This window comes from Sinocyclocheilus grahami, unplaced genomic scaffold, assembly GCF_001515645.1.
Source record: "Sinocyclocheilus grahami isolate Dianchi unplaced genomic scaffold, SAMN03320097.WGS_v1.1 scaffold683.1, whole genome shotgun sequence".
Classification (NCBI taxonomy): domain Eukaryota; kingdom Metazoa; phylum Chordata; class Actinopteri; order Cypriniformes; family Cyprinidae; genus Sinocyclocheilus; species Sinocyclocheilus grahami.
In genome coordinates this window covers 283,221-307,312 of record NW_015505862.1, presented here as the reverse complement: position 1 = coordinate 307,312, position 24,092 = coordinate 283,221, and the positions used below count along the sequence as shown (strand labels likewise).

Here is a 24,092-nt window from a genome sequence, read left to right as displayed (position 1 = left end):
CGTAATAAGCACTTCTATCTAACTTCATCTAACTGTGGTATGCGGGAGTTGTTCTGGCAGATGACGCAGCACGTTGGCGTTGCGTGATTAGTGACGAACGCTGAGAGAGATCAAAACAAAACACCAGTCACGAATTAGAAGTACAAACCGAGGATTTGCAAAGAAAAATGTTGGAGGATTTCGATATGAGCCAAGAGGAGACTGGTTTTCCTTTGCTAGAGTAAGGAAACTTTGCTTCCTTTGCTCCTGTAAACAAACTCGCGAGACTATCATATCTCAGAGGCGCGTGCGCTGCGCATACATCCTGTGTCATCCGCCGGAACGGCTTCCGCGTATGACAGATACCAGAAGTGAGAGAAAAGTGTTCATTATGTTTGAAATATGGGTATTTTTCTTACAAAAACACATGGATTCGCTACAGGAGGCCTTTATTCATGCCCCAGAGCCGTGTTTTATTATGGATGCGCACACTTTATTTGACGACATGTGGACTGTTGAACAGAAACACCCACCTACTGCAATGATAGAGCTTGGAATAGCCAGGACAATTTTTAATATAACTCTAACTGGATTCGTCTGAAAGAAGAAAGTCATATACACCTAAGATGCCTCGGGGGTGAGTAAAACACAGGCAAATTTTCATTTTTGGGTGAACTAACCCTTTATTGCGTCGCTTACTGACACCCACACACATCAGAGATCGCGCTGGTCACACATCCCGGAGCAAAGAAACTTGTCAACGCTGTTTTTGAAGATGCACAGACGCACATACACGCAACTCTAAAATTGGCCTTATTTGAGAAAAAAGTTTAGCGATTTCTAATTATTGGGAGGACTGGCCCCCCTCAATGCCTATGGTGGTTCTAGCTCTGATCAGACATGAAAATATGTTGTAGGTCTATCGTGCAGTCATGGAAGCAAACTTTAGCTAATTTTTTTTGCTAACATTTCTTTCAATAACATGACCGTAAATATGAACACACGATTAAATTCAACATAAAACAAATGATTACTTTTCATTAAAATCTTTATTAATGCCAAAAATGCTTACATTTATGGGTCTTCTTGTTTGCTTGGGCAGCTGTTGCCGCTGTAGCCGGTTTATGCTGAGATAATTCTCATACCCCTTCGTTTGAAGTGTGGTCCCGAAAAATCTTCGTTTGAAGGGTTATCTGGCCCGTCCCCTTACCCCTACCACTCCAACAAAAAGAGAATCGAGACACCCCTACCCCTTTACGTGAACACACGAAACAGAGGGGTAGGGGTAAGGGGTAGAAATGGGATTGGGTCTTATTCTTATGTTTACTTTATGAAAATCAGCAAAGATTTCACAACAGAAAGACACGTGAACCACGAGCTGAAGGGGGACATTTGTACAATTCTACTAAACGGCCTTTTACTTGCTAAAAAATGCAAAACTATCAATCAGAGAGAGAAGGCATGTAAGTAGATTGTTTACAAAATGTTTTTCAGCAAAATGTTGCTCATGTTGAACGTTTAGAGGCCTTAGAAATTTGTATCAATTATGATAAGAGTATGATTTTTAGGGTGAAATATTAGGCTACACCGATTCAGGTTTTATAAAACAGAGGGAACCCTTGTTCTTAAAAAAAGAGATAAAAAGACAATTAATATAAGACATATTTTAAAGCCCGTATTGTCTTATTTTAAGTCGCCTCGCTGCGCTAGTCTGAATGACTGCACCTTCTGACCTGTTGTTGCCAACCTAGCAAGGTTCATCATCCAGTCCCACTTTACACCACAGATGGTATAAATCAAATCTGCTCCTGTACATTAATTTGAGCAGTGTTGTGATGGGCCCGCCGGAGCCTCCACACAGCCATCAGACAGCTGCGGAGATCACAGCCTCCCAACCGAGAGGGATCCAACTGACCTGCTTCCATGCAAAGGCTCTAAGACTGCCTTATTAGCTTCTCAAAACACACACACACACATGCCGTAAGTAGGGCATACCCCAGTAGAGCGAGACACACTCCATGGAAGAGGTGCAGAGCATTCGGGGAAGAGAATCAACAACTGGTGAGGTAAACAGACCTGCCGATAAGATAACAACACACAGGCAGGCAAATACTGGACACATGAACCTTAAGAGGCACACGAACCATTAGGAATGCACCAATATATTGGCCATTAATTGGTATTGGCCAATAAAAGCAATTCTATTTGACCCTATGAACCACCCGTAGTTCAAGCCAGGGTTGCCAGATACAATAGTACATAAATATGATATATAGTAATTCAGTGTGATGGTATATATCGAGGTACCACGGTATTAGCATCTATTACCATCCCTTTACATCATTATAGCACCACAGTACAATAAAGCAGGACCATCACATTATTTAAAAATTATATTTAGAAAAGTGTGTCTGTCTTAATATCAGCTGAATTGCATACCATACTGTATTTATTATTTTACTGTAAGGGGACATCAGACGAAAAAAAATCTGAACTAGGGCTGTCAAATAAAAATTCTAATTTAGAATATTTGTCAAATTCAAAATAAAAATGCACATTCGAATGCAAAAATGTTGCATTCGAATTTTAGGTGTGCGTCAGGCTGCCTTATCAGTGGCGCAAGAAATGCGACGACGATGTAAGTGTTGTTGCTTTTTAATGTTTTTGTCTATCCAGTTGAACCCACTAGATGCGTCGCTGCTGTGTTGTTCCATTAAAAATATTGCAGAAAAAGAGAACATCAATGCGAAGAAGTTCTTGTTTACGTCAAAACTGAAACCAAGCCGTTCACACAGAACACATATTTTTCTAGAGAGACATCTATCACCGTTGCACTCACATCTCGCACAAGAGAGTTGCATTTTTAGAAAGCCATGTAAAATTAAAGTAAGTTCAACTTTTATGTTTATAGCGTTCTTTTTTTTCCATCCCACTGCATCTCATGTTTTTAAATGAAAAAAGTACTTTGTGTGATTGGCTTTTGTCCCTTTGTATTAAATATGCATATATGATTTGATTTATATGATATGATTTTAAGCAACTTAATTATATTTGGTTTATAAACATTATGTACTTTTTCACAGATAGTCATGCTATTTTATTGCTTTAATAAAGGTGCATTAGTAATATTTTGCTCGATGTGCCCTCCTCTGGCCTCAGGAGAGAGGTTTTTTCCATTTTTTCCCCTTCGTTCTAAGGCAGTCTAAGGTCATTTACAAATGTATTTTAAATAGTTTTTGAGTGAGCAGTTATAACTGCATGAATAAGAATGGTGTCTTTAACGGAAGAGAGGAGTAGAGTGAGCAGAGCTCATTAGCATTTAAACCACTTAGACCCTAAAGAATCGCACCAACTTGTGAAACATGGACATCCGATGACCCCTTTAATATAGCATTAGCTGTATTAAAACTTTATTTACATTATAAAAGTAACTGGCATTTGACAATTCATTGTTACAATGCTAAAGAGGTTGTCAGGTTGTTTTGATGTGGTTCTTCAGGTTTTATTTATTTCTATGTTGCTATGCAGTTGCTAGGGTGTTCTGGGCTGTTGATGAGTCCTAGATTGTTTTGAGTGGTTTAGCATGCTGCTATGTGGTTGCTAGGGCTCTGGGTGGTTGTTAGCGTCTTGCTGGGTGGTTGCTAGGGTGTTCTTATGGCGCTTTTCCACTGCATGGAACGGCACGGTACTGTTCGGTATGGTTCACTTTTGGGGGGTTTTCCACTGGGTACAGTACCTGGTACTTTTTTAGTACCACCTCGGTTGAGGTTCCAAGTGATCCGTACCATTACCAAAACGTGACGTGTAAACTCTGCTGATCACTGATTGGCCGGAGAGAATTGTCACTGAACTTGTGACACAAACACAATAGAACCGCTAGATTTAAATCGGCACAGCCGGAAGGATCGAATGCAATGTTTTGAATGAGCGCACCTTTTTTAACAACCAAAAAAGTGGCTTTTTCGTTGTCTGTTGAGGAAGTACAGACATTCCTCTCATTGATAGCAGAGGAGCGGATCCAACGAGAGCTTGATGGGGTGACAAAGAATGAAAAAGTTTTTCAGGAGTCGCGGCAGTAGAGGCGGCGCAACTACAACCAAATATGAATAATCCCGCCCACTCTAAAACGGTACTAAACTGCAGTGGAAACGCAAACCGAGCCGTGCCGTGCAGAGTTGTACCATGCAGTGGAGAAGCATCATTAGTGTTTTAACACATTCCTATATGGTTGCTAAGTTGTTAAGGTGTTGCTGGGTGGTTGCTAGGGTGTTCTAGGTGATTTTTAGAACACTACTATGTGGTTGCTAGGTTTCCACTCGGTTGTTAGGGTGTTGCCGTTTGGTTGCTAGGGTGTTCTTAGTGTTTAAACATTCCTATATGGTTGCTAAGTTGTTAGGGTGTTGCTGGGTGGTTGCTAGGGTGTTCTGAGTAATTTTAGCATGTTGCTATGTGGATGTTAAAGTGTTATGGTGGTTGATAGGTGATCACGTATTGATCCAAGTCACTGGGCGTCTCTACTTAGGGTTTGTGATAGGGCTGTCAAAATGTCAAAAACTACATTCAAATTTTGTACTTAAATATTATCAATATTCAAATTATATTCGAATTTAAAAGGCATAATTTCAGTTGGGGGGGGGGAAGCTTTTGACTTCTCTCCTGAGGCCACAAGAGGGCGCATCGATCAACATATTATGCAAGTTTCTTCAAAGCATAATAAAATAACATGACTATCTTTGAAAAAGATTTTTTAAATAATGTTTATAAACCTTATACAATTAAAGTTGCTTAAACAATTAGAAACAAAACAGAATCATGTATGTATGTATAGTTTAATACAAAGGCCCGAAAACCCATCACAAAGAGTACTTTCTTCATTTAAAAACTTGAGATGCAGTAGGATGGGGAAAACCTGCCATAAAGTCTTGAGACATGTTTTTAAAAAGTAGAACTTACATTAATTTTCCATGGCTTTCTAAACATGCGGCTCTCTTGTGCGAGACGCGAGTGCAACGGTGATAGACGTCCCTCTATATGCGTTCTGTGTGAGCGGTTTGGTTTCGGTTTTGACGTAAATAACATCATCTCTGCATTGATGTTCTTTTTTTTCCCACAATATTTTGAATGAACAACGTAGCAGCGCCGCATCTAATGGGTTCAACTGGATATGCTAACAAAAGTATTAAAATGCAATGACACTTACATCGTCATCGCATCTTGTGCACCACTGATAAGGCTGCCTGACGCACACCTAAAATTTTAATGCAACGTTTTTGCATTCGAATGTGGATTTTTATTTTAAATTCGATGAATATTTTAAATTCGAAAAAATGTTGACAGCCCTAGTTTGTTATTTGAACTCATAACCTTAAGTGTGTACAATAGTAATAATGATGCTTGCGTTAGCAAACACCACCAATAATATTTCTCAGTTAAATCACAGCTGACTGCTCTGTATGGTTATAATAAGCTTCACCATTAGTTAGATTACAGAATGCTATAGACCTGTCATTTATTCCAACCGCCCCCTCCCACCACCACCAAAGCAACACCAATATCCAGAGACAATAGCACTCAGAAATGTAACTCTGCGCTAAGTATGGCGTGCCAGACATGAGTCATACTTCAGAAGGCAGTAGCGAATGCTCCAGAACGCTGGTGCAGTACTCTGGATCTATTAGTATGCTCGTTGTGTTCCAAATATGCACTGATTTTAATTACCTACTCTTCCGATTCAGGGTACATCACTCAAACGCTGCACTTCTGATGGAGTAATGCTGTTTGCTGGAATCCAAAGCCCAGTCAACTTCCTCTCTTTCCAACAGAGGGGGAAGACTTAAAGAAATAGTTCACACAAAATATGAATATTCATATCTAATCGGTCATTGTTTATTCACCATCATGTCTTTCCAAACCTGTATGACTTACTTTTATACAAAAAAAAAAAAATATATATATATATATATATATTTTTTTTTTTTTACATGCTTTCCCTTGCAATCACACCACTGTTCAAAAGTTTAGGGTCAGTAAGATTTATTTATTTTTCTCATTATTTTCATTAATTCATAATTTTATTTAGCAAGAATGCATTAAATTGTTCAAAAGTGAGAATAAAGAGATGCATCATGTTACAAAACATTTCTTTATCAAATTTCAATTGATTCTTGAGCAGCAAATCAGCATATTAGAATGATTTCTGAAGGATCACATGTAAATTACTTTTTAAAATATATTTAGATAGAAAACAGTTACTGTATATTGCAATAATATTTCACAATATTAATGTTTTTATTGTATTTTTCATTAAATAAATTTAGTCATATGATGAGTTGAATCAAAAACCTTTTTAAAACCCTAATTCTTGAACAGTAGTGTACAATGAATGGGGACTGAATCTTTCAAACTTCAAAAACATATTATGAAAGTAGTGCATATGGCTTGTGCACTACATTCCAAGTCTTCTAAAGCCATACAATAGCTTTGTGTGAGGAACAGAACAAAAGTCACTTTTCATTTTGAGTTTTTCTTTTGAGATGGATCTCTTTGATGAATCATTTGATCAGGTTCACAAAATCATCTGAACGATTCATTTGTGAATCAAACTGATCAGTTGAACAATTCGATTTTTATTTCAGTCGGTTTCTCACCACAAAAAAAAAAAAACTTGGAACACAATCCATACTTTCATGATGCCTTTATGGTGAATAATTGTGTCAGTTCCCCCTGCTTGAAACTACATGGAAAAGAAGTGGCACTTCAGAATTTCTCTTTTAGTGTGCCATTTAAAAAAAACAAACAAAAAAAACAAAGTCATGCATGTTTGGAATGACATAAGGGTGAGTAAATTGGTTAGTATTTTCATTTCAAGCAAACTATTCCTTTAAATGCAATTCGGGTCTTGTAAGGATCGCTCTGTAACTAATGGCCACTCCAGTGTGGTGGGATTTGAATCACTTAATCCAGCGCCGCACACAGACCGTCTCTATTTTGGGCCCGGACAGGCAGGTCATAGGGCCGTAGAGTGCCTTGCAGGCTGCTGAATAAATGATTTGTTTCTTTATTTAGTGGATGGCGGGCGAGTCGGCAGCCTTAAAAGAGGATGCGAGGGAAAAAGAGTACAAATGAACTCACGTCGGTTCCTCTGACGCATGCGATGCAGCCCAGCGCTGCGAGAGACGTGGGTGAGCGGTGCAGTCAGACGGGAGACTTTCTCGTCTCGTTTTAAATGAAAACAGATTTTCTTTCTCTTCTCTCTCGGAAAAAAACTGCCCAATTCATCCACTCCAGTCGAGCCCTTTCTATCACTTTCAATCAGATTTCACACAAAAGAAAAATGCAGTGCGACGCACAACGGCTGAAGTGCAGAAAATTGCAGTGGCACTGAGCACAGAGAGATAAAAATGCGTTGGCGACCCGCTCAGAGCCAAGTATCGCTGTTATTTCTATAGCAAAGTTTGTTTCTCAAGGGCAGAAGTGATGAATATTTCTTTGCGTATTATCAAAGGCAGAGAGATGTCATGCTGCTGTCAGTGACGGAGAGGACGGGAGCTCTGGGAGGATGAAACGGCTGCGGGTTCGGGAAATGACACTCTACAGTGTAGCAAGAAGTGTCGAGTGCAGCCTTTTCATGTGGAGCCAAAAATGGCAGGGATGTAGGGACGCACTGATACTGAGCTTGTACTCGCTAAAATGCTTCGGCATGCAGCATATATGCAACACATGCCTCGGAGACGCATGACAGATGAACACAATATGTGCTTTAAAATCAGCTCAAAATATCAGACATATTTGAAATCCTCTGGATGGATGGGTTCAGTCTGAAGCAAAAAACAGAGTGTGTGTCCATCATACTGCTTGATTTTCCGTGAAATCGGTCAACTCGAATCTGCAGATTTCTTCGGACTTTCTGCAACTACAGCGTCAACTTCTCCAGACTGCAAATCTGGGCAAATATTAGGGCTGGGTATTGAGAGGGTATCGATTCGCAACAAGCTTGCGAATCGATTTCAATCTTGATTCAGTTCTATTTGATATTGATTCATTTGGATATATATGCAATCAGGTATAGAATTGTTTTCCAAGGAAAAAGTCTCTCTCAATTTAGGGGTGTTTAGACAAAAACTTTTTATGCATTTTGCCCGTTCATTTACACAATGGCAGCATTTTAGGGGCCTGAAAACAAGTTTCAAAGTGTACGTTTTTGAAAAAGATACCATTATTGTCTCACTTTAAACTATGATAATGCAAATTTGTGAAAACGCTAATATTATGCACATGTGTATTACGTGTTCAGCCAACAGGCATCCGTCTCTATAGGTTTCTTTACAAATTAACATCGCCATCTACTGGCCTGGCATTAATGATAGAGCATTTTTAGTCCTTTTCATGGATCCCTGTGAACTTGTGTTCTTGACGGATCTACTAAAACATAGGCTACATAAATATTGAAGAACAGGTTGAATAAAACTATATTGAATGTAATATAGTGCATATTTTAGCAAAATGCTCCTTATTTGTAGCTAACATTTATGTAGCTAACTATCAAGTTTATGAACATTGAAAGGCTTTTCTGATGTAACGTTACATTACACATTGTGTACAAGCTGTTTGATCTGATCTCGTGCCGTTTGAACCGAGGCAGCTACATTAATCTGTCACGCCACATTAAAGAGTGCTAAAACTGTATTTATTGTTTGAATTTCATAATCAATTTGACAGAGCTTAAAAGCTGAAACTTTGTTACATTTCAAAAGTAACGAAGCACAAAGCTTACTGCGCTTTATTGGATGATAGGCACGCTAAAAATAATGTTTCTTTAAGTTTTGTTCACGCATCAACTGAAAACAGCATAGACCGATTCTTGGGATTTAGCAGTCGATATTGGTTCATTAAAATGAGAATCGATTAAAATCACGAAATCGATATTTCAGCCCAGGCCAAACAAATATCTGGGAAAAAATGTATAGTGTATTCCAGCCTTTAGCCAAATGAGAGTGAGAAGAAAGAATGCAAAGTGTTACGTTCCATTAGAAATAACAATGTATTGTTATTTACTCCTCCAAAAAGTAACACTAAATACTACTTATATTACTACACACTTCACTTCTACAAAGTGAAGAATAATTTGTCTACAACTGATCCTCCATCTCATGCACTGCAACACTTTCCCCCCTATTTTCTTGAAATATACTGAACATCTCCTTCATGTATTCTTCACATTTTTCTGTTCCTGCACAGCTCAATCAAAGGTAAAAAGATAATCTAAGTATTCGGCTAAATAATATGATGAAATATTATTGGTAGACACTCGTCTGTCCTATATAAATAACTCCATTCGTGATCTGAGAAACCTGACCTACTAGGCAAAGGTCAAGCAGCCTCCCATCGCATGCATTGATCTATTCCTGTTGACTAAGCAAGGCCACTGCCATCTAACTGACCGTCTTTAATGCCAAACGTATCTTCCTCTTCAAACACAATGAAGGAAACAGGCTCCCAATAGTGTCATCATCTCTTTCTGTTCTTTAGGGCTACTTATTATAACAACCGTTGTGACAGAGGCTCAAAAATCATCTTTCTCATTGGTGTAATTCATTCAACAGTTTCACAATGCTGTTAATCAACCAATCAATGATCTTATTAGGACAAACATCCTGCCAGCTAAATGGCGTCATTTAAATTTAACCTCAGCTTAAGGATCAATAAACCAACACCAAACTCCAAGTCTTGATTTATCTTCACCTTGTCCACTGCATCTGCCCTGACCTTATTAGTTCTGCATGATAAGGCAATGCTCACTATTGTTATTGCTATAACTCAGCCCACATTGTTTAGAAATGAATAACGAATCAAATCGTGTGGCTGGTTGAGGAAACGGTGTGGTAATACTGTTCAAAGTGATCAGACTCATAGTTTGTTTCCTGGCAGACGGCAAATAAAAGTGGGAAAATCCCATATTTTTCCATCCACATATTTGAATGCACATTTTGAGATATTGCATAAAAAAACACTAGACGGAAATGTCAAGATGTGAATAAAAACTTTTAAATGTGCATTAAAAAAAACATATGCGATCAATTGAGGTCTGTTTTTTTTTTTTTGGAAAAAGAAAACATGCATAAACTATGACGGAAACACATCTACCAAATAAATTCCTAAATGCGCAACAAAAAACTGACTTCACTTTGCCTCACAGTGTTGGGGAGTAGCTAGCTACAAGTAGCGACGCTATTAACGTAACTACATTTTTCAGTAGCGTGACGGTAGCTCTGCTACTTTTAAAACAGTGTAGCTTTTCCAGTAGCTAACTACTTTTTCCAGCAAGTAGCGGTGTAGCACGACCAAACGCTACATTCTGTTTTGCGTTCTGACAAGTCACGAGCCTGTTATGCATTCTGGCTAGCTCACAAACTAAATTTGTTCATTACTGCCATCTGTGGTGTATATTACGCATCTCACGGCTTTACAGTCTGTCCACCGACAAGAGATTGTCTAATGATTTTGCAAGGGATGTACAGGAGTGGATATTTCACATGAATCAACTGTAATTTATGCAAAACAAAGATTAAAATGCGGTCTACGTCGAAGACTTAAAGCATATACGGGAGGTGAATAATAGCTTTTTTAAACTGATTAATGTTCCTGCTTTATTGCACTCTATATCAAATGTCTATTTTACAATGATGAACCATGAAATAAAATCGCGATACAGTAGTGTGCTTATCATTTGTCGTTGCGGCGGCATTCCACAACAAAGTGCAGTGTTCATGCACGCAGCTGATGATTGACGTCTCAGAGTGGCTCCATTCACAGTCAGTAAATTCTGCATGTGCTGTGAGTTTAACCTGCTTATTTTACGACTCCTCCATATCTAGTTCAAGTTGCATTCATTTTGTTCTTGCATTGATGTTTACATTTGTAGCAATTTTGCACTTTGACAGACTGTTTGAGATAATGTAACTATATAACTATATTTTATTATTGTGTGTATTGGATAGTTTACAAAATCAAACGATTGGGAGACTTTTTGTTATTGAAGTGTCCTGATCAATCTGAATTCACCCTACTCTTTGAAATCATGATTGCATTACAATAAACCAGATACATTTCCTCCTTACATAAAACATATTGCTAGTCCTAAGCGGCTATTCACACAGAATGCGTTCTTGCGTTGAAAAACGCAAGATGGGGGCAATGAAATGGGAAAAAGACACAAGTTACGAGACACAAGTTGAAAGGAGTGGTATTTTGTATTTTTTTTTTGACTGTACTTAAGCATAAAAATACAGATATTTAAGAAACATGGGTTACATTTTATTTTAAGGTGTCATTGTTACAATGTAATTATAGATTTAAGTACTGAGTAATAATAATTAACTACATGTACTTACTATATGGTTAGGGTTAGGATTAGGGTTTGATTTAGGGTTACTTGCATGTAATTGCATAATTTATAGTTATTATAATAGTAAGTACATGTATACGTAATCACTACGGTACACCTATAATAAGTTTTTATATTTGGACAATTTTAGACTGGTTCTGGTAGGAACCGATGTGGAGTAATAATCAAGGAGCTTTGCTGCCGTACCATGGGTGTAGCAGGCGCAATGATATTACGCAGCGCCTGAAAATAGTCCCCAGCAGTGCAAGCAGGTGGTCACGTTGGTTATATTGACGGAAGTTAGCCTATTTTCAGGCGCTGCGTAATATCATTGTGCCTGCTGCACCCATGGTATGGCAGCAAAGTTCCTCGATTATTACGCCAGAATGAGAGTATAGTTCCTAGCCATATCGGCCTAGAAAATATGAGGGACTTTTCATTTTCCGTCGGTCATAGTACACGATGTAACTACAGAAGAGTCAAGTTTTAAATAGGAAAAGTATAGAAACTCTTTGGTCATTTTTGAGCGAGATGCTAACGGTCTAATCAGATTCAATGATCTATGCTAAGCTAAGCTAAAAATGCTACCGCCAGACCCGGAGATCGACTGAACGGATTCGAAAACGGTAAAACTCAACTGTTTAACTCTAGGTGAGCTGTTTTCAAAAATAGTGGAGTGTTCCTTTAATTTATCTTTTCATTAATGAAAATTAAATAATTTTTATTTAAATATTGTATGATTATTCCTTTTAAAAAATAAGGTTTTAATAATTTTAGTAGTAGTATTACGTACATTCTGCTGAACAATAATAATGTATTTCTGCCACAATATCTTCAAGTTAAACCGAACTCTTATTTTGAATGGGTTGCCGTGAATACCTTTACATTTCTGTGTGTTGTGTATGATATGATGCTAGTTTTACTCAAATGAAACGGTAAAGTGCTCTGGAAGTGACTCTCAGAGCAGCTCGGGAGATGTTGTTCACGTATTTACATACTCGTATATTGAGGCAGCAGAGGCTGAAATCACCGCGAGCATCATGCACGCTTCAGTACGAGCATCTGCGCCATTCATTAACACAGAGACACATAGAACATGCAGGATTCATATTTAAATAGTCTTTTTGCAACTTAATTTTTTTACAAATATTAGTCCATATTACGATCTGATTGAAGTGTAATGACCTAGTTTTGATTAATTCATCCAAACTTTGGCAAATTCTGTGACATTCCGCGTTAAACTGTAAAATGGATTCCACAATTCCGTCTGCGTTTTCCGCATCGCAGAAATAATAGGGCCCTACACCAGCTACCATGCTCTTCCACAAGATGCATGCAGTTCTGTTTATTAACTGGTAAAGCACCAAACGTTACGGACTGCAGCTTTAAAATAAAGCCGAAACATGCTAAGTCGACATACTTGTTTCTCTGAAAAACAATGCTAAAGCCAGTTATTCTGCTGTTAAATGTTCTGTGTCGGGATGTCTGTTTTTGTTTTGGTCTGTGCGATATCACCCACTGCCAATTTACCCAATAGTATTTTGACACCCCGGGTTGCCAGTTGGCAAAAATCACAGCGTATTGCAGCCATGGAAGCCAGCAAACAACCTGGATCAGAGATCGCTGATTCTACCAGATCTAAAAAGCCCCAGCATCCATCTAAAAAACTCTATGACCAGAGGAATATTAAAACACAGATAAATCAACTCATCAATTGTCAATGTAAAGCTTGCTGCCTTCTGTTTAAATTGTGCTCATTCCTGCGTGTCCTCAACCTGTCAACCCGTGTGATCATTGAGTCTGAGGAGGAGGGACGAAAGAAACAACTCTCGCCAATATTTTGAATTTGGATTGCAGCACCCGTTACAACCACTAGCTGACAATTTTACATACTGCACCTTTAAAGTCGGCATGAAACGGAAGTTGCGATTGTCTTTTCTTCTCTGCTGTGACGTACTGTATATCTGAGTGTAACGGCATCTGAAATGAGAGGGCGCGACTTGATTTTGTCCTTCGCGAATTGATTGGATCGTTGGAAGGTGGGGCGTTGCTAACAAAATGGAGGCAGATCTGAATGCCAGTTTGCAGTTAGTTGTGGGGGATTTCTCTCCACTGGATTCACAGCCGACACCCAAGCATGAATAAATGTTTTATTTATTAAGGATGACGACGACGATCAACTACACAAAACATGCCTAAACAGCGCGCGCGAGAGAGAAGAGAGAGAGAGAGAGACAGACTGCCTGAATGACTGAGCGTGTCCTCCATCAGGTTAAGTCATATTCATGAAAAAAAATAGTTTGCGATGTCCTAAGAGTAATGTTGTCATAATATCTTTTCAATGTTTGTACTCCCTCATGACTGGTGTCAGTGCTATAAAGTGAAGCATCAGCTTCAGTTTTTCCCCCTGTCGTTTATCCCAGCGTTTACCCCTCACGTCACTAGCTCCGCCCTTGCGCCATAGCTCGTGACCGAAAGAGAAGATGAGTCGTTTTGAGGGGGAGGGGAGGCTAACGTTTTTGATTAAAGAGTACGAGGGCACATGAATTTTTAAAAAATAATGAAGTGCACGGATAAATTATTTATAATAAACACTACAGTATTCCATTAAAAAATAAGAATTTTCCATTTTGATTTCATGGTGACTTTAAAGGTGCAATAGGTGATTGTCTTCAGAAACATTTTTTGTTATGCTGGTTGAAAGTCTCTTCACATCCCGATAGCAATCATTAAGTTAAGTGGTCTAACTGTATTTCATTTTTGTCTTTATATATTCTGTGGAAGGCGTAGGACCAAGAAATGTTCGTCCAATCAAAATGCTCGGAACCTTTTATTAACTGTACTATAACGTTTTCTCACCGGTAAATGACATATAATGTAGCCTAGTAATGTTGTCTCTGGCCGTCTGATGTGTTCGCGAACTTCGCATTCATGCATTCAGGAGGCGTGGCTTTGGACAGCGATTTGTAGGGAGGGTGGGACGTTCACTTTCAGTGCTATCAGGCTAAAGTTAGCATTTTCCAAGATCTCCTACTGCACCTTTAACTTGTGAGCCATTTTTAGGAGGGCCTGTCATGCACGAGACACTGCAAAAGGCGCGAGGACGCAAACACAGTGGTCAAACACATCCATCAAACGCATGTTCCCACAGAAAAAAAACAACAATGGAAAAGCAGCGCAGTGTAATGCAAAAATCTGCTTTATGTGTTGCACTTGGAAAATAACTTTTTAATAAAGAGAATGTTACTTGAATCATGTAGTAACATTTTTAGGTTGACTAGTTAAATGTTAGAAAAATCTAAATCATTTTCTTGAATCTGCTAAACCTTCTGAAAAAAAAATGTCAAGCTTTTATTATGTGCCCTATCGCCCAGCCCCAGGTGGTCTTTTATTTGTTGGGCCAGTAAGTAACCACCGAGCAATGCACCCACAACACCATGGCAACTGCGTAGTAACACTCAACAAAACACTCAGAAATCCTTACAAACCACACACAGCTGCCTTTTTTAACAACACCTCTGCAAACACCCATAGCCCCCCAGCACTGTGCCACTGAGATCTGCACAGGTAAGCAGTAGGGTTGGGTAAAAAAAATATAGATATCTCGATATTAATCGATTCTCATTTTTACGGAACGATATTGATTCTTAAATCCCAAGAATCTATTAGTCTAGCCTGTTTTCAGTTAATGGACGGAACATTGAAGGGCACCTCCCATCCAATATATTGCAATAAGCATTGTGCTTTGGTACTTTAATATGAAAAAGTCTCAGATTTCAAATTATGTCCATTGAATTGCAGTATTCAAACAATAAATGCCATTTTGGCTCTGTTTAATGTGGAGTGTCAGATCGCTGTAGCAACATGAGGCGCACGTGAACTGATCATCTCCTCCACATTAATACCAGTTTCAGCACAAAATAAACATGACTAAGCATCCGAAGGTAAGTTAAAAGAAAGAGTACAATTTTACAATCCGTATCCTGTCTCATGTAATCCCTCAATCTGTGTTTCAGCCGCGCAAAGACGTCAATAGGCCTATAAATGTTACGTAACGTCACATTTACCTCAGAAAAAAACATATTTGGTGACCATAAACTGATTAGTCAGATAGAAAAATAAACTGTAGAGAGGGGCATTTTGCTAAAATATATGCTCCATAACATATTCATTATAAATGTTACTGAAAACATTTTTAAAAATATCTTCTGCTCTCTAAGGTTGCATTTATTTGATCAAAAATACATTAAAATAGCATCTAATAGCAAAATATTCATTAAAAATTTTAAATAACTGTTTTCTATGATTGGTGGCTGACTAAATACTTTTTTGCCCCACTGTATATTAAAATGTAATTTATTCCTGTGATCAAAGCTGAATTTCCAGTATCCTTACTCCAGTCTTCAGTGTCACATGATCCTTCAGAAATCATTCTAATATACTGATCTGATGCTCAAAAAAGATTTCAGATTATTATCAATGTTGAAAACAAATAAATGCAGCCTTAGTGAACAGAAGAGACTTCTTTCAAAACAGATAAGTTGAAATATGCCTCTTATAACATATGATGCATAATAAGCATGTTTACTTTCATCACTGGAGCTGCAGCTCTTTGACTTTCCACCACTTGAAAAGAGAGAATCATCCAGTCCAACATTATAACAGCTCCAGCCCGCAGCGGGATGGGTTGCTCTGACTGTCCATCGATCAGTTTGGATTTCCATTAAAAGGAGCTGGTGCACAAGGCCTGACTGATTCAGAGTGAGTGCTTTTGGGAAGAGAGTACACCAGAGAAAATACAGCTCCTAAATAATCAATGATTGAGGGAGTAAATCAGCAAGAGTGAAAGAGGCTAAAATGTGGCCGGCAATTAATTAAGACAGCTGAGGGAGTCGGATTCCATTTCTGTAGCCCACCACTCACATGCAATATCAACAGCATTAGCACAGAGATCGGGATACAAGAAAATGATTCGGTCCATTGAGATATGGGTCGCTGCTAAGTGGGTATAAGGATTTTGCAAATACAGTATCAGCTGGAATTGTAAGAAGGGCTGGGTGGTGAGACGCGATACACAGCACTGGGAAATGTGTAGAAACACTGCTATACACACACCACCATAACTGCTTATTTATTATTATTTATTTATTTGTGAGACTATTGAATATCCTGTAAAAAAATACTCTTAAATATAAACGTATTTCAAAGTTGTAAATAAAGCTAATTCAGTAATTCTACTTTTAATTCAATGTGTTACTTCTTGTTTCTGTGATTATTTGTCAAATTTACTAGGAATTTCTAAATGAAAACTGATTCTACGTCAAATTTTCTTAGTGTATGTACAAAATATATTTGGAATTACATGAATGTAAAAAAAAAAAAAGGTTTTAGGTTTACGAAGCATATGTGTATGATAATAATGGATAATGGGTGAATAATAACGTTACAAATGGCAGATGAAGTGATTCATCAATTTCCTTTGTTTTTTCATTTTTTTAAAACAATATACAAATGCTCATTTTGAAGCGAATGAATAAGCATGCAATGAGGATCTCATTATCATTATCACACACACAAACTCATCAAACAGACTCTGGGAGTCAGACTGTCATGTAGCATCCGACTGCATTAAAGTCTGTAATTTTGCCAATACATAACTTTATGCAGCACAAGTGAAGTGATTTGTGGGTGACAGGTAAAATCTCTTAATAACAGTAAAATCATTTAATACACTTCAAGTCCTCCCCATTTGGATGTTTGAGTCAAAAGTGAGTCAACATTAAGTCAACAATGACTATTTACTTTCCTGAAACATATTCCGGGTCTTTTTTAGAATGCTGCTACAAACTACAAAAATACTTGCCTTGATCATTTTCATCAACATTTAATAATTTTACTATGTAAACCTTTACGTAATTTGGGGTTCCTGGTCAAAAATGACCAGCCATGTTAAAAATTGCTTGTCAATCTTTCATGATGCTATGTTATCACCAAATCTTGGGGTTCGTATTTCTTTTTGGGACTGATTGATTGTAGGCCTGTTGATTTGAGCTCATGCACCTCAGATTTTGAGTGAAAAAAGCATTACCTGTGGATAATATTGGCTAGATTTATTTTAAACAATGTAGTGAATAAGCTCAAATCAATGAGACTGAAATAAAACAAATTGATAAAAAATATTACAAATATAGCATAAGAAATTGTCAAAATTATTATTAAATTAAATTATTATTATAATTAAGTTATTATACCCAGTTTGAGTAACATCAGTATTTTTCAATCCAATATCTAGCAAATGAATGGATAAAATGAATCAGATTATTCTGTTTCATTATAATAAGTGTGAACGCTGGCATCCGAACCTTAGAGCAAAACAAACAATCTTCCAAAGGAATTCTGATATGAACACAATGCAGACCAAAGACATCTAAACTACCAAAAACAGGACGTGACTGAGAAATACATCAGATTAATTAATTAATGAGAATGCCATGTCACTCTAATTTGAAGTACAAATTCAGCGTATGGTTTCTTCAACACATGCAAACTATGCAGAGCCACACAATTTTAAGCACTAGTGCAAACACTCAAGACAAGCATAAATAATCTGTATTATTTGTGTTTTTGGGGTTATTGTTTTACATGTTGTATATTTTATGGGACTATCGCTGCCGTGCAATTTTTTAAATCCTTTCTCATCTTATTCAGGCTTTATATGCAGATGACACATGCACATGACAAAGTGCTCCTGTGAACACAAGACTCTTGTGAAAGGCGCCCGTGAATAAACCCGTCCAAAAAACCATGACACTGTAGCCTGTGTGTTGTGAATAAAAATACACTGCAGTTTGTTTGTATTATGATAAAACCCATATGCACTATTTCCAGGCATGCCTGGATAATATTGCTTAATAAATCAGGACTTCACTGAATGACTCACTAGGACATTTTCCCCAAAGCAAGTTATTGTGCTTGAGTTATAAATAGCTCAAGGCTCCTCATAGTCTGAATTGGCGTCAGCAAAGAATCAGCAAAAAAGCATGAGGGAGAACAATTTATTACGCAAAAATAAACTGCAATAGAATTTTGCACAAGGAAGAATTTAGATTAAAAAAGAAAAAAAAAATTATAACAATGCACTATAAAGAGGGGGGCTGATGTTGTCCCATTGCCCTATAAATTCAAGTGTAAGAAGCAATGATCCCATCTTGGATTTATAAATAAATAAATAAAGTGCACTGGCAATAACATTATCAGTCAGTACATACTGTATATCACAGTGTTACATGCTTGCTTTGTCGGCCTTTATGATGTTGCTAAATAGTAATGCAATATGTTTATGATTTTATGAATTTAAGATTAAAAAAACATTATTTTCCACATACTGTACATTATTGTTTCTCCTCTATGCCCCGCCTTTCTGAAACGTGTTGATTTTTACAAAGCTCATCGGTCTGAAAAGCGAGGTGTGCTGTGATTGGCCAGCTATCCAGTGCATTGTGATTGGCCGAATACCTCAAGCGTGTGACGGAAATGTTACGCCCCTCACCATATTGTGATGCCGTGTCCGGCCGGAGCGACGAGACAAAAACAATAAAACCCATTAAAAACTAGGCATTTGTTGCATCCAGTGAGGACATAATTATGGATTATAATGACTTATACTGTCTTTTTACCGTTGCGTTGCATCGCGCCGCGTAAACATAAAACCATGTCTGCATTTGTGATCGGAGAAATGACAAACAACAAGTGCTACTCTACACTGCCCAAAACTCGCGTTTGAATTGTCAGTGGCAAATTATTATATTTAATATATTTATATATTAAATATAAAAAACGTACTTACAGTCTGTGAGTCAGAACAGCCGGCATTATAGTCTACTCTACCAGGATCAGGAAACAGTCCTCCATAAAATGTGCTGCACACATCTGAATATTTGGGTTGAACTGTTCTGGAACAGTGTTGTAAATACAACTTAACCTCTGATTTCTAGTCGTGTCCTCTTTTGGAAGACCAAACAAAGTAGTTTTGCTTTCACAACGAAACACAGCGTCTCCACGATATGGCGGCAGCAACAATAAAGTTACGCCTTCTTTCGTTGCGTGAACATTTGGGCGGCGTTATGCAAATCTTCCCACATAGTGAGGTAGACATGTGGGGGCGTGTTAGAACGAGCCGTTTTTGGGGGGCGTGGACCAGTCTTAACTTTTATAAAGAATATCTCTTTGGGTTTGAGACTTTAGGGATCTTATCCATTCACGAACAGCTTGTAACACTCCAAAGAGAAAGGAAAACTTGAAATCGCATCATATGACCCCTTTCAATTATGTGGTTGCATTTAAGAATATTATGAATCAAATTGCTAAATGACTACATTAACCTACATTAAATACATTTTAAAAGTCACACCAGCTAGTTAAGGTAAAAACTGCATCTTTTCACTTTTCTACATTGTGCTAAGTAGTCTTATACCCTAATATTAAATAATCAGCATTAATTTCTGGCACTTGTAGTATATAAATAGCAATATAAATTATTTAATTTATATAGATAATAATGAATGGCCATTGTAATAAAGAGTGTTCCAATATTCTCAAGCAAACAGCACAGTGTATCAAATGAAGTCGTTTGGCACGGAGGCGCAGTTATAAAACACCCATGCCAATCTTAAGCGATAAATAGCATTGTAAGTTCAAACCCGAATGTCAATCTACAGCACTGGATGTGCCTGTAATGTATTTCTGTATTTGTTTAGCTCTGGTGTGATGATCGGTGAGCGGGTATCGATCGCCTCACCTGCCGTTTCGCGCCTGTCCCAACAGCTCCGGCTTCGAGATGTTCTGGGGTGGCTTAAAATGCGATAGAAAAGAGCTACAGAACTGTCGCAATGTCCCAAATTGCATTTTCACCTAACCCCCCTCCTCCCTAACCGAACCCAGTAGTCTTTCACTTGAGGAAACAGCAGCAGCAGCACACCCACAGCCCCGCGACCGCTACATCCGACGCGCTGCCGTGTCGATCAAGTCCCATATTTTCCCGGAGATCTGATGGATGTGCGCCTCATGCTCCAGCCCTGAGGTGCTGCTGCGGCTGCTGGGAGCGGGGGATGGATTCTGTCTGACGGCGTGCCAGAGAGAGAGAAAAACAGTGCTGCATTTTTACCGGCTGCTGGAATATCTGGAGCTGCGTCCATGCACCACCGTCTCGCCTCGGAGAATCAGACAAACTGGAGCAGCACAGACTCTCTCTCTCTCTCTCTCTCTCACACACACACACACACACACATCATTCTTGACGCGCTCGCATGGGCTGCTTTATTGCACAGCTCTCTCAGTGAGAGATGCGCAAATGGGAGCTTACTGTTACAGTGAGCTCTAACTGGAGAAGCACAGCGAGGCAAAATAGCGAGCCTCCTAAACTGCATTTGTAGGTGAACGCATATGATGTCTAGGCAGTCATCTTACTAGGTTTTGAGACACAGCCAGTGCGCTAGACTTGATTTCAGCGACATTCAAAGCACTGGAGCAGCGCGCTCTACAGTGCACGGCTGATATATGTAACACCTTTACGAACCAACCTAATTTGTTATTTACCTAATCGACGCGGTTCAAAATTGCTCACACTAGGAAGTGATATTTGAAGAGGATCTGGCAACCTAAGGGCGTCTCTGGCGAATCGATTCTCCTTTGGCGTTCTGGGACGTGAGTACACGTTTTCATTTCCTAGCGCTGCTACAATCATTGATCACATTTTATTGACATTTTCTCCGTTTGTTTCTCTTTTTCGCTCCGTCATCGTCGTTATAAAAGCTAATCACAACTGCCATTGTCATTATCATCATTACAAAGGATCATCACTCGAGCATCCCAGAACTCTAGTACACTACTTAATCTAGTACAAAAATAGTAGTTCTCTAGAAAGTGACAAAAAATTATGAAAACACAATTTGATTAGTGGACGATAACATTCTGTGTAAGCCCACGCTGCAGTTTTGTCATCTGTCTCTTTAAATGCTTATGCTCTTTAAATTTGGGTGGATTCAGATTGGCTGCCTGCCAATGGTTTTTATACTTAAACAACTGGAAAAAAATCATTCTGAAAGTAATTCCAACCATATTTTGTGTCACCTTGCTGTTATTGTTGTGGTGTAAAATTTGCAGTTCTATTATTCATAGTTATAGTTATCATCCTTGGTGTGAATGGGCCTTTATGTTGTGACTGGTTGAAGGAATAGTTCACCCAAAAACGAAAATTTCCTTAAAAAGTCAACACCCTCAGGCCATCCATGATGTACAGTAGAGTTTGTTTGTATTGTTTTTTTTTGTTTTTCCATGGGAACAGATTTGGATACATTTAGCATTACATCACTCATCAATGGTTCCTCTGCAGTGAATGGGTGCCGTCAGAATGAAACCTGATAACAGCTGATAAAAACATCACAGCAATCCACAACAGGGCTCGCAAAATCGCTAGCCCGATGTCCCGGGGCTATTGTGTTTTCCAGTCAGGCTACCAAAATGTATCACTGCCCTGCCCGACGGCTATCTTGAACAGTGATTTCACGAGTTCACACTTTCTTATAATTAATAAAGGGTTATGCGTATTTGGCGTGCTGTCCAGGGAGAGGGCTCCGAGCTCGGCAAGACTCCCGAGCCCGGGGCACCCCCCCCTGTCCGGGGAGAGGGGACCGAGCTCGGTGTTCAGCCCGGCCCAAATAGCGCTCCCCCCCGAGTGCTTCTCCCCGTGCTGGGGTAGAAACTATGCTGAACGTGCGAGGTCGGGGTGGCGGAGGGATGCTGAAAGTCGAGAGATAGCGAAGGTAGGGCGTACTTGGTTATTTATGGGAGTTTTCTCTTGCGCTGATTGGATAAATGGTGTAATCACTAATGATGAACTGGCCGTGTTAATTATCCGTGCGTGCTCCTCCCGAAATTTGTTTGTAAACATCACATAAAATCACTTCCTTAATTCGTGTTGTTCACTTGCTTGTATTATATTGTAATCACTCACTTGATTATATTGTGTGTAGTAAACAAAACAGTGCGCCGTGCCATCCGCCATTCATTCATTGTGGAAATCATGGTGCCTTATGCGTGATATCAGATGCTTCCGCAGGTTTATAGTATTACTATAGCATTTCACCTGAGCATTGCGAATTGCGCCATGATAAGCGCTGAATGAATGACAGGATTTCTGTTGTAACATCGCGCAGGGTAAATAATGCAGAGTTCACACTGCATGATATTAGCCCGATATTTCACTCGCCGACAGGTTTTGCGAAATCGCCGACAAATGCCCGACATCGGAGGCAAATCGGTGCTCGTTCAAGCGAGTGACAATCACGCAGTGTGAATGATCAAAGACGTTCTGAGGGAATCACCGACACGTCGCCGACGCCCACGAAATATTTGGCTTGCTAAATATCTGGAGCTGTCGCCGATTCACAATCATGCTGTGTGCAATGATTTCTGACTGAAAACTACATCGGCGATGACCTACAGCCAATGAGAGACCAAGATACAGGGCAGCGGGAAGTTCAGGGAGGAGTTATAGACCAGAATATCAGTATTTTAATAGATTTATGAACAATTATATCATACAAAAATAAGCACAAACATTTGCTTGCCCAGCCACAACATCAGCATAACAGTCACTGCAAAATTATTTGCCTGCAACTCTCTTTGCAGAACACCCAATCCCTGTTCGCTGCATCTCCCTCCTGCATAATCTGTTTTTCTTTTTCTCCTTGTAGCTGGAAATCAGCTCACAGACAATTTGCAGACTATATATATATTTAAAATAATTACAGTCTTACAGCTCGCGAGAACTCCGGTCTGACACACGCGGGTTCTCGCGTTATTTCCTTATCCCTTCTCGCGTGTGTTTTGTTGTGAAACGTAGTTTGCGGACCAGACAGAGCTGTCGGCGATTCTTCCTATTGTGTAGTCACGCAGTGTGAAAACAACAGCGATCCGACGAGTTTGAAAATCGTGCAGTGTGAACTCGGCATAAGGGTGACATCTAGTGGAGAAGACTAATGATAAGATTCACGTTAATCAGATCTTGTTTTAAATGTGTGCTGAAATAAATACTGGAAAATATCGATTCGCGGCTTTTGAGAATTGATATCGATTCGACGTCATTTTTAAAAACAATTAATCAGAAAATCAATTTTTTTTTGCCCAGCCCTAATCATTTACACATGTTTCTAAGTCTTACCAATTTAAACATTCAAGCATTTTAAACCATTCATGCGCATGAAGCATTCAGTTCGGTGCTCACGCGCACACGCTCAAAGCGCGCACAATATACAGAGCGGCGTTTCAGGCAGAGCACGAACACAGTCTTGATTCCTCTTTCACTTGAACGGACACATACACGCAAAATTATCTCAAAATAACTATCTCGGCAAGTATTTTCATGCCTTAAATTAACATAAACAGTGGAGAAAGAAATCGCACGTGCATCATTATATTGGATCCGTGCATTCGGTCTTAAAGGGGCAGCAGCCTATAAATACCTGCAGTTTAAGCACCACCTGCTGTCAGAGAGTGACATTTGCGTCTCATTCAGCCCGTCTGCTGTTTTTGTTTCGTTCAGATTTTGTTATGTAGTATCACAAAGCTGAAGTTAGACCATTTTGTTTTTGTTTCAAATTTCACAATCTAAATAACATGTACGCAACATCTTTGTTTGGATCGTGATTCAAATACACAGGCAAAACCTTAG

The 24,092-nt window shown here is 38.9% G+C and overlaps 1 protein-coding gene across 1 annotated transcript in view; it reads left to right on the top strand.

Moving 5' to 3' along the window:
• The first annotated feature begins 11,163 nt into the window (after positions 1-11,163).
• The window catches only part of lama1 (laminin, alpha 1), an 84,490-nt gene continuing 71,561 nt past the window's right edge, over positions 11,164-24,092 (top strand). The window contains exon 1 of the mRNA XM_016243186.1: positions 11,164-11,221. Coding sequence (XP_016098672.1) covers positions 11,164-11,221 — 58 coding nt within the window. The remainder of the gene's footprint in view (positions 11,222-24,092) is intronic.